The 14,955-nt window shown below is 36.8% G+C and overlaps 1 protein-coding gene across 7 annotated transcripts in view; it reads left to right on the forward strand.

Annotated features, from left to right (window-relative positions):
- Positions 1-14,955, forward strand: part of Bcas3 (BCAS3, microtubule associated cell migration factor) — a 633,943-nt gene that overhangs the window by 269,068 nt on the left and 349,920 nt on the right. For all 7 annotated transcript variants that reach the window (XM_023703174.1, XM_004643019.2, XM_004643020.2 and 4 more), the window contains exon 16: positions 11,858-12,008. In XM_023703174.1, the coding sequence (XP_023558942.1) occupies positions 11,858-12,008 (151 nt within the window). The remainder of the gene's footprint in view (positions 1-11,857; positions 12,009-14,955) is intronic.

Genomic DNA, 14,955 nt, shown 5'->3' on the forward strand with positions numbered 1-14,955 from the left:
CTTTATATATTACAATTAATTAAATGCTTCATCTTATTATAGAGTTTTTTAAAATTTCTGAACCAACTCTCCATACTTTTATATATTGTTTAGGTAGCAGAGTTTTATGTGTTGAATCTGATAGATAGGATTCTATATTTTTTTTCTTTGAACAGTGGAATGGTTTTGTTAGGTCTGCTGATATGATAAAAAATTGATTATGAGATAAACTTCAGAAAGTTGTGTATAGAATACTGTTAAAAATAATTTTCATGAGAAGTCATACTTGGGCAGTCCATTTTATCCCACATTTGGTTTAAGGGATATTAGGTTATATTCTTTTAATTCTGAAGTTTTTCATTAGTGTTATAATCTTCAGTTAGTTCCAGTACTGTATTTGAGCTTCTTTCAGAGGAGTTGGAAAGTTATGTTTTACTTTAATAGTTTGTATCTTAAGGTAAAAGGTCCACCAAGTTTTTAAATTGTTTTTTATTTATGGAATTTGCTTTGTGCCTCTAGTCTTAAATAGACCAGCTATCTATCTATCTATCTATCTATCTATCTATCTATCTATCTATCTATCAATCATCAATTCCTATATATGTATTTATACAAGGATAGTCTGTTTATGGTCTTTATTTTTCATTGCTGAAAGTATATAAAATAATCCTAATGTTTATAATTGCTAAAACTTCCTAAATATCAGGAACATCAGATATTTAACACTTTCTAAATATCAAGCACATAGAGTACTCCATGTTCTTCACCCTAGAACCATAGAGTACTCTAAGAATAATAAGGTAATGAACTTCCCACTTTTAGGACAATTTTACTCATTTAATTTATAAATTGGACTAACTCTGATTTAGGTTAAATTGTATAATACTTTTAGGCAGATTTTTGTAATTTCAGTAGAAGTCATTTTAACTACTGCTGTTACTTTTCCTCCCTTGTATTTTAAATCTTGGGAGCATTGTCCTTAATTCTTGATTTTATTTACATTTCTCAGTTTTCCCACATAGCAATTGGATGGTCTTTGTTCTAGTTACGTAAGTGCCTTTTTGGATAAGTGCCTCTAACGATTTTAGCAATAGTAATTGCTTCTTTTGACTTTTAAATTTTTCTAAAATCTCTGAGTTTATTTTAGCTTTAAGGAAAGGAAAATACTTAAAATTTTATATTATGATACCCTCCACATTAAGAATAACAGATAAGAATGTATTAAGAATAGAAAAGGAAAACCTTATAGCAAATGATTCACTGATTTGTTTATATATAAAGTAAATATAGCTATAAATAATGAGTTAATAATTAGCACAGTACCATTCCCTTCAAAGCACAGTTTAAATTCTAATGGCATATAATTTAATCTAGTACAAAATGTTATATAGGCTACTTTGTTGTTGTAAGAATTAATTATAACAGTAGTAACCTCAATCTTTATCATGAAAAAAAAATTGGATTCTTGTTTTTAAATCCATTTTGTGGGAGTGTGTTTAGCTTTTCTACCTGCTTTTCTCCAGAATACCACTAGTGGTGTTTATGGGGACTTGAACTGCTTACTTGGAAAAAGCAACAAGTGTTTTTCCTTGAACTGTTAGTTGTGTTAAGTCTTTTAAAATCTGTGTGTGTGTGTGTGTGTGTGTGTGTGTGTGTGTCTGTGTGTGTCTCTCTCTCTCTCTCTCTCTCTCTCTCTCTCTCTATATATATATATATATATATATATATATATATATATATTCATTTTCTCTTAATTGTGTGTTCTATTCTCTTTGGCCCTGTGAACAAGCATTGCTTCCGCCCAGCTTGGTATGTAGGTCAGAAGGCGCTGTTTCTCACCAGGGCGCTGCTGTTTCCTTTTCCTACTTCAGTAGATTACAGATTATACTGGAACATGCCTGAGAAAAGGTCAAAAAGGAGGGTGAAAGTCCTGGAACTGCAGCTGGGAAGCTTGTCATTCTCATCTAGGAAAGGGGAAGGGAAAGGGGGAGAGAGGTTCCCATTCCTAACCAAAAGCAACCCACACATAGGAAATTCCCATTTGCAAAGGATACTGAGAGTTAGGTTGAAAAGGCTTTTAGTGTTAAATTAGATAGGAAGCAAGGACTGAACAGTGTTTTTAACTTTTTAGTGTTCACATTTTCAGTGATTGTTTCAGAACAGGCTTCCATTGTACTCCTTTGAAAGAGTCAAGAAGTCAACTTTTTAACCAAAGAATTAATGTAAGCGCCTTGGTAAATTTTGGATTTTTATCCTGCTCAGTTCCACAGCAGGATGTTAAAAGCAGACTGAAGGTTTTAGTCTTCAGTGGAATGCAAAATGCAGAACTCTTTACTCAGGCTTTTCTGTAGGAAAGATATGGTGGGAGAATAGAATATATGACATTTTAGAGTAGCGAAAGCACTGGAATGAGGACAGAGATAATAGAATTCTTGAGAATGGGGTCATATCTGTAGATTTGTCTTTTCTCAAACGACAGGGATCCAAATTACACCAGGCTTTGGTGTGACTTTCTACTGCAAGAGTTCAAAACAGACTAGAGACACTGACTGGCTGTTTTATATCGTAGAGCTGGTGTAAACTCTTGGGGAAGTGTGTGGAGAGGTGATGAGGACAGAGTTGGGTACAATTTAGAGGACAGTGAATCAGATGAAGGTTTCTGTCATAAACCTGAAAATTCACATGCCTGAGTAAATAAGGGTCTGGAGTAAGAATGGATAGTCCGAGGCCAGGGCGACCTGATAATGGCACTCTCCTGCAGGGCACCGGTAACACGGTCTCCTTTCCTTTTGCTCTTTTCCAAACGAGTCAGTACTTGTTTATCTCTAAGTCCCAAAGGACAACCAAAGGACAGCGCTACTTTACCTCCAAATATTTCATTTGGTCCACATTATTGTAATGAGCTCTTCATTGTTCATACATTTCCTTTCTTAAAGAAACTTGCTTTGACCTTCCTTGGTGACAACCTGTAACTTGTGCTTCTAGGAACCCGTAAAAGTTTTTCTTGTACTTTCTGATCTGTAACTGTTATCTTTTGAGCACCTATTATGTTTTGAAGAGAGAATATTCTCTTTGGTTCACAATATAAACTAGTGAGATATTTTGGAGGTTGAAAGGAAGCATAGAATTTTACCTCTACTTGTTTTTGTCTTGCTTGCGTTGATGAAAAGTACATACCTACCTACATATACACAGTACACAGATGCTGACTTTAAGATGCACATAATGTGAAATGTTCAACAACTTCTGGGTCTTGCTTACTTTATAAGTGTCCTGCAGTTGGCCATTTGCCCCATTCACGTGTTCTTGCATCACTGCATTCAGAAGCTAAGAATACCAACCTGGCAGCTTCTGCCCGGAGGGTAAAGATAAAGAAGAAAGGAGTCTAGCTATCGGCCACATTACCTGGGAGTTGCTGCTGATGTCTTTTCCACAAATGTCCAACTTTGTCAAAGCCCTGTAAATCTTGGAAAGTTTATTTTCCTTGTAGCATCTGTGTTTTATAATGGGTCTTTTAATTTGTTTTTACTTTGTCTGCAGGGATTTCTTTTGTCCGGAGTTTTCAGACTCTGTCTTTTTTTCTTTTCTTCTTGTTCTTCTTTTTTTCTTTCCTGTGGAAGTGAGTCCGTTAATGATGACTGGTTGGGGAATTTGGCTCTCTGCGAAGCCGACCTGCCAAGCTGTTCCCCCTAGTGCAGCAGCCAAGCCCCTGTTACTTTCTCCGTTTACTTTTATCCTCAATTCATTTTTCCCTGTGTTTTCGTAGTGTAAATTGTCTGGGAAAATGTAATTTTGGACAGTGCCTGAATTAGGTGCATCTTGAAGTTAACAAAACTTTGAGTAAACAAATCGTACCATTTCGGTCTCACATGTGCAGACAGTGATACATACTGAGATCGAGAATACCAGCTCCACAGAGTGCAAGGCACCTGCGTCATTCCTTATCCCAGCAGGGGCAGGGGATGGAAGAAGAGTATCTGGGGTTGTTTCTTTAATTCCATTTACATCAATGCAAATTTGTTCGCAGTAAACATAGAAAGTCAGTGGCAGAACGCCAAAGTGAACTGTCTTGGCCGAGTACTTTGTAACCTTTAAAACAGTAACGAACAGTAAACACACAGCTGAAAACAGAGCAAAACCAAAAGTGATCACAGATTAAAACATGAAGGGATGTTTTAAAGATTCTTATTTTTCTATGATTTTCTACTCTCAAGTAGGATTTCTATTTTAATTTATTGAGAAAGCATCTTATTGAAACTTGGGATTTTTGCCCTCGGAAAAGCCCATCTATCGTGGGATTGGTGACCCTGTGAGGGATCAAAGCTCTCGTGGATTTGGATAAGAACTCCAAGCCCGAAGGCGTATGCAAGTTTATCTATATACAGTAAGCCCCCAAGAATGGGATGAGAGTCTTAGAAGAGCTTATTTTCTCATGAGAGTTTTGAGACTTCCTCTGTCTGGTTGTGCCAGAAACACTGTGAGAATGTCCATTCTCATGGCATTTGTCACCTACAGGTCTTGTCCCAGCTGGAATTTGTGAGTATATGGTCTGTGAAATATTTTACGTATCTCAAGGCTTCCTGAAGCACACTACTAAAACAGCAGTTAAACACCCTTTTCTCTTTTCATTGTACTCATATGGTAATGAAAAGGAGAGAAGAGCTAGTGAAGGTGACACAGTTACGTAATGACTCACATAGATCTTAGGCAGTTTTCGCTTTACTAGTATTACCAGATATATTCCTTAGAGGCAGCACAAAGAGGAAAAAAATTAGGGAAAAACTTAATCCAAGGCCAAGATGAATACTACAGGTTTCTTCACTCATAAAGCATTTATTGAACTGTTGGTCATAATGTGTTAGGTACTGAGATTTCTTGTGGAAGCTAGTTCCCTTATTTTGCTAACTTCTCCATTATTCATTTCTCTTTTAAAAATCCTCCATGTTCTATTAGAAAAGCAAAGTAAGAACACTTAGGTTCATTCCTTTATCCTCAAAATTTGTATGTTTTTATCTTGCTTTTAAAATGTTCTTTGAAATAATAAAAGTGACTCCTCTTTGTTCCTGAGATAGTTTCCAGATATTTTGATACATGTGTGAATTATTTAATGTATAAAGCAGGGTGCACATGTCTACGCAAACGTCTATCCTTTCTTTGCAGTGAAAATGTTCAAATTACTTCTTCTAGCTTGTTGACGTACATAGTTCCTGATTGTTTTCTGTAGTAATCCTACTGTCCAATAGCACCCCAGGGCTTTTTACTCCATAATAACTTAGTACCCATTCAGCAAGCTCTCCCCACTCTTCCTATCCCTGTACTCTCCTCAGCTTTTAGTGACCACCATTCTACTTTCCACTTCTACTAGATCAACTCTTTGGATTCCACACATGATGAGATCATGAGACCGCTTATTTTCTGTGCCTGGCTTGTTTCACTTAATGTAATGATCACCAGTTACATCCAAGCTGCGCAACTGACAGGATTTGAGTCTTTTTATGGCTAAATTGTATTCCATTGTGTTGATATACTGTATCTTCTTTATCCATTCATCAGTTAATGGATACTTAGATTGTTTCCATTTATGGTCATTGTAAATTCTGCAGCAGTAAACATGGGAGCAGAGATGTTTCTCTGATGTACTGATTTCATTTCCTGTGGCTCTATACCAGTGGTGGGGCTGCTGGATCATGTGGTAATTCCATTTTTAATTAAAAAAAGTTATTAGTACATATTTGTAGTACATACTGTTTACATTCATCTTATGGGGTAGCTACATGTACTTTTCCTAATTCTTTTTATTCTCCTTTCCTCCCTCTACCTCTTCCTTCCTTCCCTCTCTCTGGATTTCTTTTCCCCATTTTTTTTCTTTTCCTTTTTGGATCATACTTGTAACATTTTAAATTTTTTGAAAAACCTCTGCACTATTTTTCTTAGTGGTTACACTCCTCTAGATGCCCCCAGCAGTGTGCAGGCTCCTTTCCTCTGCATTCTCACCAGTGTAATTCTTCCTCTTTACTCTTTTTGTTCACGATGGCGTTGGCTATTTGGTACTTTTGTGTTTCTACCCTAATAGTAAGATTGCTTTGGTATTTGGACTGGGATTGCATTGAATCTGTAGAGCACTTTGGTTTGTATGGGCATTTTAACAATTTCAGTCTGTTAACATGGGATGACTTTCCATTTTTGTGGGGTTTTTGTTTGTTTGTTTTGGTTCTGGGGATTGAACTGTGGGTCTTTGCACTGAGCTATATCTCCAGCACAATTAAAAAGTGTGTGTGTGTGTGTGTGTGTGTGTGTGTGTGTGTGAGCTGGAATTGGGACTCAAACTCAGGGCATCATGCTTGTCAGAAATTTATTATTATTATTATGGGATGGATCTCACTCATTTGCTCAAGTAGAACTCACACTTGGGATGCTCCTGCCTCAGCCTCCCAAGCGTTGGGGTTACATGAATTCACTACCACACCTGACCTTTGTGTGTTCTCTTTAATTCTTCCATGTTTTGTAGTTTTAATTTTAGAAACTCTTGCCTTTTTAGTTCAATTTATTCCTAGAAGGTTTTTGTAGATACTGTAAATAAGATTACTTCATTGATTTCTAGTTCAGATAATTTGCTATTTGTGGGTAGAAAGCTACCAATTTTACTTTTATACACGTTCTTTCATTAAAGTTAGGTTTGTAAACTCCTTGTCTAAAATAGGAATGTGTAAGAGAAGAATTATCCCTATAAACTTAAACATGAATGTAAACTCTACACAGCTTTCCTTGCAATCAAATGTTTTGGGTTCCAGACAAACTACATTATATAAGCAAACTCTAAGAGTAGAAGACTGTGCGCTCTTGTGTGATGCTTGGGAACTCAAGCAGCTTGAGAAGGACAGGTTTCAGTGCTGTGTGCCCTATTCTGAGATCGTCTTGTGTCCTAGTAAGACAGTGAGGCCCTTTTCATCCTGACTGGCTAAGGCACAACATTTGGAGTTTCTCAGTTCCCCTGATTGTTTTCACACTGCCGATTTTATTTTACCCTACACTGGGGGTTGAACCCAGGGCCTTGACTATTCTAGGCAAGTGCTTTGCCAGTAAGCTACATCCTTAACCCTGCTGATGTGATTTATGAAGTTCACTGCCATCAATGTCTGTACAATTCCCTTGCTGTAGGACTTAGTGTTGTTCTACTTCTCATCTCAGTTGAAAAGTCCTCTGAAAAACTAAAATAATGTTACCCCCCCAATTGCTGTGTATCATAACCCTCACTTCTACTCACATGATGGCGTCCCCTTACTTCCTTTCCCTTCATAATGTCCTTCATGCCTTGAATATTCTTCTCCTCTGTCCTACTAGGTCATGTCCCCATGTGGCCCTTGAGACTGTTTCCAAATAATTGTTCCCACATGTAGTTATCTTTAGTTCTAGACAATTAGCACTTAATCATTCCTGCTTCATGCGTGTTAGACCCTAGACTTCGTGATAAGTGGGAATATAGTCCTTCACAGCATGTTATCTATGGCTGTAAGCACTTAAGTATTTGTTTACTAGCTGTGTAATGTATCTGATGTGCACAGTTGTTGGATTTTATTAGTTAATAACCTGTTTACCACTGGTCTGTCATTTCAGTTACAAAGCAGTGTTAACATAGTTGTCCAAAAGTGAGTATTATAACTATTTTCATTTACATTGCCCTTAAGAGTATCCTAGTAAGCAACTTTGGTGACTGAACTATGAAAAGCTTTTCTTATATTCATCCACAAAATATTCTAATGGGATTCTCATTCATATTTTCTAAAAAATTCTGTATTATATAATTATAATGTCTACTTTATGGTTGGGGAGATAGCTCAGTGGTCTAAGCGCCTGCCTGACTAGCCCAAGTACCTGAGTTCGATCCCTGGTACTGTGTGTGGTACTTAAATAAGATTTTAAAAGAATTCTAATGTCTAGTTTATTAAACAGCCTAAAGCATCTTGTTTGAATTATAAATTTGGTATATTTTAATCCTAGTAAGAAGTTTAAATCACTTCTGCTAACTTCAGTGTACATTCTGTATTGGAAATTGGTGATTAAGAGATGTAAAACTTAATTTTATGTGCATTACTGTCTTACGTTCTTATTTTGCCAAAGGGACCCTTACCAATGTTTAACTAATTCATTCCATTGCGCATTGTAAGAAGACAAATTTGTGTCCAAGGAGGCCGTAACGTTTGGTTAAGTCATCATCCTTCTTCTGAAGGCACCCATCATATCTGGTGATTAAAACAATGAGACTGTGGCCTTGCATTGTTTCCAGCAGTACCGTGAGCTATTGCTTGGTGGAATCATGCTGTTTTACAAGTATGTTTCAGAAGTTAGGTAGCAATTGTGACCTCCTTTGGTACCCATATAAACTTTTTTTTGTTTGTTTTTAGATGAGGTCTTGCTATGTAGTTCAGATTGGCCTGGAATTTACTATCTAACCCATTCTGGTTTCAAGCTCTCAGGCTGCCTGAGCCTTCCAAGTGTTGAGATTACAGATTTGTTCCACCATACCTGGCTCCCCATTTACATTTACTGCTTTAATTTAGGTTACTAAAAAACAATACAGAACCATATGTGTTTGTTGACTCTGTGTATCTAAAAAGTACTGTGTTCTCTGATAATATTATAAGTGGGGTAGCTAATTTTTATCAAAAGTCAAGAATAGTTATTTGGGGACTGGGGAGGTAGCTCAGTGATGTAAGTACCTGCCTGGCAAGTGTAAGGACTGGGGTACAGAAACTTAGTGTGTTGGCGCACTCCTGTAATCCCAAGCACTGGGGAGGCTGAGACAGGAGGATCACTACAAGTCTGAACTGTGTAGTGAGACCCTGTACCAAATAGATAGATAGATAGATAGATAGATAGATAGATAGATTTTTTAAAAACAATAGTTATTTGATTTTGACAGTTAACAATTTCTGTGTGAAAATGTTATCAGATTTTACATACTGGACTCTTTGTAACATGGACAATGGTATTAATTTCATAAAGTCTCTTTGTGAGTCCATGAATTAGTGAGATTCATTAGAAAGCTAGACAACTCAAGAAAACACAGTATTGGTGAAAGAACAGACACAAATCAGTGGAATCCAGAAATAGGTTCACACATAAATTGAGCATGATTTCTTTGACAAAGGAAGGAAGACAATTAATATAGAAATGATAACTATTTTTACCGTAGTGGTAGAAAAATTGGACATCTAAAAACAACCAAAAAAGGAAATTTGGTGTTGTGCTGGCCAAGACCCCGCCCCCAGGGCGCACTGAGATGGCAACTGATACTAGACATGGTGGCGCGCGCCTGTAATCCCAGCGCTTAGGAGGCTGAAAGCAGGAGACTCACTGTGAGACCGATCTAAGTAGTGAGAGCTTGTAGACCCTGTATTAAATACAGGAAAAAAAAAAAAAAAAAAGGAAATCTGTTATATCTATCTTAAAAATAGCAAACAGCTCATCTCAGCCAATCATCACATATGCAAAAATGAAGTAAAAATAAATGGCCATTATTCTTCCCTTGTTTCCTCAAAAGTGTGTTGGAATTTCTAGCAATTTGCAATAAAAGAAATAGAAGTCATTCACATTAAAAGGAAGAAGTAAAGCTATCTGTTTTTGAAGGTGACATAATCTCATGTAGAAAATCCAGTGAAACCCATATGAAGTCAGTAGAGCCAAGAAAAAAGTTCAGCACAGTTACAGGATGTAACATCAGTTTACAAAATTTATCTGTATTTCCAAACCCCAGTAGTTAATAATCTGAAATTAAGAAAATAATTGCATTTCTGTGTTGCATTAAAAAGTATAAGATTTTTAGTAAAAAATTAATTGAAGAATCTGAGTATGGTGGTGCAAGCCTACAGTCTTGAGATACTTAGGAAGCTGAGGCAGGGGATTGCTTCAACCATTAGAGTTCACTGCCAGTCTAGGCAACATGTAACTTTGTAGCTTATAAAAGAGAAGTTCAAAGTTTGTGACCTGAAAAATACAAACCAACCAAGTTAAAGGGTGCTTAAGAAAATGGAAAGCAATCCCAAATTCTTGGATTAGAAGACTTAATACTGTTTTTTTTTTATTAGTAGATGTTTGCAGTACCTAATGATTACAGTTATCATGGGGAGTTGGTACATATATATAGAACACCGAATCCTTATTTTCTTCTTCTTCTTCTTTTTTTTAATCTTCTACCCTACTTGACCTTCCCTTTTCCTTCCAAGTCTTGGGCCCTTTCCTATTTGTAAAAGGTCTATTTTTATAATTTTTCCCCTTCAGTTGTTTTTTTTTCTGCCCTCCTCTCTCTGCTCTCCTTCTATGTCTTATTTCCCATCAATTTGAAAAAGATGAGCTTCCTATTTATCATCTGCTCTCTCTCTCTCTCTCTCTCTCTCTCTCTCTCTCTCTCTCTCTCTCTCGTCATATATCATTATATATATGTTGCATACCTAATGATACACACACACATTTTTCTCATAGAGAAACCATGTAAGCTTGTGTGTGTCTGACTTATTTCACCTCGTATAATATTCTCAGTATAATATGGTGCATTCATTTACCATGGAATACTTCAAGTTTATCTTTCTTTATGGAAGAATAATACTCCATTGTGTGTAAATACTACATTTTCTTTATCCATCAGTTGTTGAGCACATAGGTCATTTCTGAGTTTTAGCTGATATACATTGTGCTGTTATTATTATTATTATTATTATTATTTATTTATTTTTTAGGACAGGGTCTACAATGTCTACAGGGTCTCACTGCGTAGATAGGACTTGTAGTGATCCTCCTGTTTACAGCCTCCCAAGTGCTGGGATTACAGGCGTGCGCCACGATGCCCAGTCTTAATCGCTGGTCTCAGCACATCCTGGAGTGAGGGCTGGCACGGCAGGCCCAGGGATCAAACTCTGGCCCCTGTGCCTGATTGCAGACGCTTTAATCCGCTGAGCTATTTGGTTGGCCCCTACATTGTCCTGTTATAAATATGGATTGGCATGTATCCCTGTAAAATCGGAAGACTTAATATTGTTAAAATTACCATAGTGCAATAGTTGCCCGAGAATATTTCAAAGACCCAGGTTGTCGCCAGAGCAGTGCTTAAGTCTTTTATACAAAGCAGTGCAGCGTCTGCATATAATCTCATAAACTTAAGCTCATTTGTGGATTACTTAGAAGACCTAATATAATGTAAATGCGATGTAAGATGTTGTTATACTTTATAATTTAGGGACTAATGACAAGAATGAGGGGTGTGCCGTATAGGTGTAGCCACTATAAGTCTATGAATGAAGTAGATGCCTAACAGTATTCAAACAATGCTGGTGAGAAGCTGAGGCTCTATAGAATTGTAGGAGGCTATACCAGGATGTGCCTACGCATCGCTTCACATAGGTTCAGAGTAGTGCTCAGTATATGGCAAATTCACAACTTCCTTCCCAAAATTTATTTGTGTTTTTCCCTCCAAATAGTTCAATCCACAGTTATTTGAGTCTAGAGATATGGAATCCATAGATAGGGAAGTCTGACTATGCTTCCTAAATTGATTTACTAATTCAACTTATTCCCAATCAAAAGCTAATGTGAGCTTTAACCTATAGAAATTGGCAAAGTGTAGGCAGAAGGGTTCCATTTTGTTGGACACAGTGCTCTAACAAGGGCACACATCTCACTGACTGTCTATAGGAAGACAGGGAATTCATTCGCCATCCCCTAAGATGCAGTCTTTGCACTTTGATTTTTCCTACCCTTACAAGTTTCTCTTTTTATGAATTCTGCCTTTGATACCTTTCTTCAGTTATTGCTGGAGTCAGCAAGAGCCCTATCAGAAGGTAGAAAGTTGCTATCAGTGATTCTTTTCTTTGTTTTCTCATTGTAGGGAAACTGAACAGCCAAGACTCTTACAATAATTTTACCAACAACAACCCTGGAAACCCCCGCCTCTCTCCTCTCCCCAGCTTGATGGTCGTGATGCCGCTGGCACAGATCAAGCAGCCAATGACCCTGGGTACCATCACCAAACGGACGGGGTAAGGCACCTGACTCAGAGCTATTTCACAGCTGCCTCAGACGGTTGAAAGGATAAAAATAAAACATGCTTTTTCTTTGTGTGGTTTTGATTATGTTCTTTGTTTCCAGCCCATATGAGATGTCATGGAAGCAGATTAAGTACAAAGTATAGGACGTGCACAAACATCCTCACACACAAGCCATGTACACACACAGCCATGGAAAAAACAAAGTGGTGACAAGTTGTGAAAACGGGGCCTGGCTAATAGAAACCAGACCCATCTCCGTAGTCCTATGCTTGCTGCTTTGTGGCATTGCCTCATGATACCATTTGATTTTCTTCAATTTTGTGGACATGGTTGAGATTGCAAATGAGTCCCAATTTTTGCCATATCTAGTAAGGAGAACACTTGCATCTGTGTTTCTAGCATTTTTTGAAAATTATATGCATTGAAGTTTAATTTGCATATAATCTGTCAGTGTCAAAACAGGGTGATGATACAATTTTCAAAGCCTGTAGTGTTCTAAGGTTTGTGCTTTTTTTCCCTGCAGGATTACTCTTTAGTATCCTTAAAGACTCTTAAGTAGTTATTTAATTTCTTTGTGCTTACTTTAGCCATTTAAAGTGTTTGGGGCCGGAGAGATGACTCAGTGGAATAAGCGCTTCCCTGGCAAGCGTGAGGGCCTGAATTCAATCCCTGGTTCTGCTAAAAATAAATAAAAAATAAAGTGTTAGTACCTGTTAGGAATATCAGATTATTTCTTTGGGCTTCTGAAAATAAACTCATATATTTGTAATATCATTGGGGAGATAGTTGCATAGTAGCATGAAAAATACATTTGATCCTTTAAAATAGGCAAATTATTAGTTGTCCTAATGAGAAACTCTAAAGATTAATAGGGTTGAGTTAGGAAAAATTCTGTATTAAAATACTAAGAAGAAAACTGCTATTGCCTTCAAAGATACCTCAGGGTATTTCTAGTCCAAAGAAGAGATTATTTTGCTGCTATATTAATATTTCTTAATATTGATTTACTAATGTTAAAGTGTTTAACATTTAAGAAATCATTTCTTTTTCTTTTTTTTTTTTGGAAGAACCGGGGATTGAACTCAGGCCCTTGTGCTTGCCAGGGAAGCGCTTATTCCACCGAGCTGTCTCCCTGGCCCTTAAGAAGTCATTTCTGTGAGAAGGACTCTGTGTTCACAGGAGTGAGTCCTTTGAGGTGTAGAATCACTGGAGCAGAAGTTACCTCTCCTCACACTAGATGTAATGATATTGGGATAGAAAGCGATCTTACTGCTGTTCACAGAAATACAGTTGGGTTTGTGACACAGCAAGGAAAACTGAAGGAAAGTCCGGCGCACGTCATTTGGCCTGTATAGCTTCTAATTCCAACTCTTTATGTTCAGTGGACATATGCTTTTAGATAGAATTTTGACATTTATTCTGTTTAGTTTTGACTTTTAAAGTAGGTTAAGAGTAGATATGAATAGTCAAAAAGTGATGTCCTTATTTTCATAGTTAACTTATCTTTTCCTGTTTTGATACCACATTCTCTGGATATAGATTTAAATATAAATAGGACTAAAATTTTGAAACTCCTTTTTCACTTGCCGAAGGCAGCCAGTACATAATTATATCTTCTCAATTCACCTCAGTATTGCACAGTTCTACAGATACTTAGGAATTTGTGCATGTCTTTTTTGAGCCTAACTGACAGCATCGCCAGTGTTTAATTCTACACACAGAGTGAGGGGACTATAATCAGATAGTTTAGAAGTTTCCTGGAGACACGAAAGTATATTCTCATATTTTATTTATTGTTGTTACTATTTTAAACAAAAGAGCTATGCTGTCTTGTAATCCAAAGAATTAGCTATCTTTCTCTAATAATTTTCCCCCAAATGGCTCAGAGATTATGACTATAGTTCTATATATAAAATGATGTAATGTTAGAATTTAACTTAAAACCTGTGGGCAGGTTTGTGAAATGTTTACTGTTGAATAGATTTGAAATTTTCTATAAGAAAGAGAAGAGAATTTCCGAGTCTTTTCTTCTGTCTCACTCCCCTCTCTCTCTTCACTGCACCGAGATGGGTAGAAGTCTTAATCATCTGTTGTTTTCTTGTGTTGCCAGAGTTTGTAAGCCAGATAAATTCTATGTCCTTTGCTTTCTAAAAACTTGCTAGAAATTCTCAGATTTTTAGAGAATACATACTGGGCGTCCTCATATATAATTTAATACTTAGTAATGAATGAAATATTAAGAATTTAAGTGCTTTGAAGTTAGAATTAGTGTAAAGTATTTGTAGCATATTGTTGGGTGGGCTTTGTACCTCCTTTTTGTTTGTTTGTTTGTTTGTTTGTTTGTTTGTTTTTGGCTGAACTGGGGATTGAACTCTCAGGCCATTGCGCTTGCCAGGGAAGCGCTTTTTCCACTGAGCCATGTCCCTGGCTCGGTACCTCCATTTTCAAATTATTTTATTTCTACTAAGTTTTAAAATTTCTTTTATCATGTCATGTATTCTTGTGTTCAGAGTGAGTAATTCATACTTGTCCTACTTAAATTTTTTTGAAATAATTTCAGGCCTTTAAAAGTATTGCAAATGAATTTTTGTATCCCACATCTTAGTATTTTTGACTTATTTGCTTTATTATTCAGATTATCTCACTGTGTGTATGCACTGACATGCCTTTTTTACTTTGATGTATGTTGCAAATGTATTATCCCCCTTTTCCTACATCCTTCAGTGTACAATATCTGAAGGCAAGGGTATTCCTTTACAGAGCCACAGTTACCATAAAAGATTTAAAATTAATTGTTTTCCTTTTTTTTTGTATTTTAGTACAGGGCTTACAGGGCTTCACTACATAAAATTGAACTCTTAGTGATCCTCCTGTTTTCAGCCTTCCAGGAGCTGGGGTGGGGGAGAGAGAGAGAGAGAGAGAGAGAGAGAGAGAGAGA

This window comes from Octodon degus, unplaced genomic scaffold (genome assembly GCF_000260255.1).
Source record: "Octodon degus isolate 3935 unplaced genomic scaffold, OctDeg1.0 scaffold00164, whole genome shotgun sequence".
NCBI lineage: Eukaryota > Metazoa > Chordata > Mammalia > Rodentia > Octodontidae > Octodon > Octodon degus.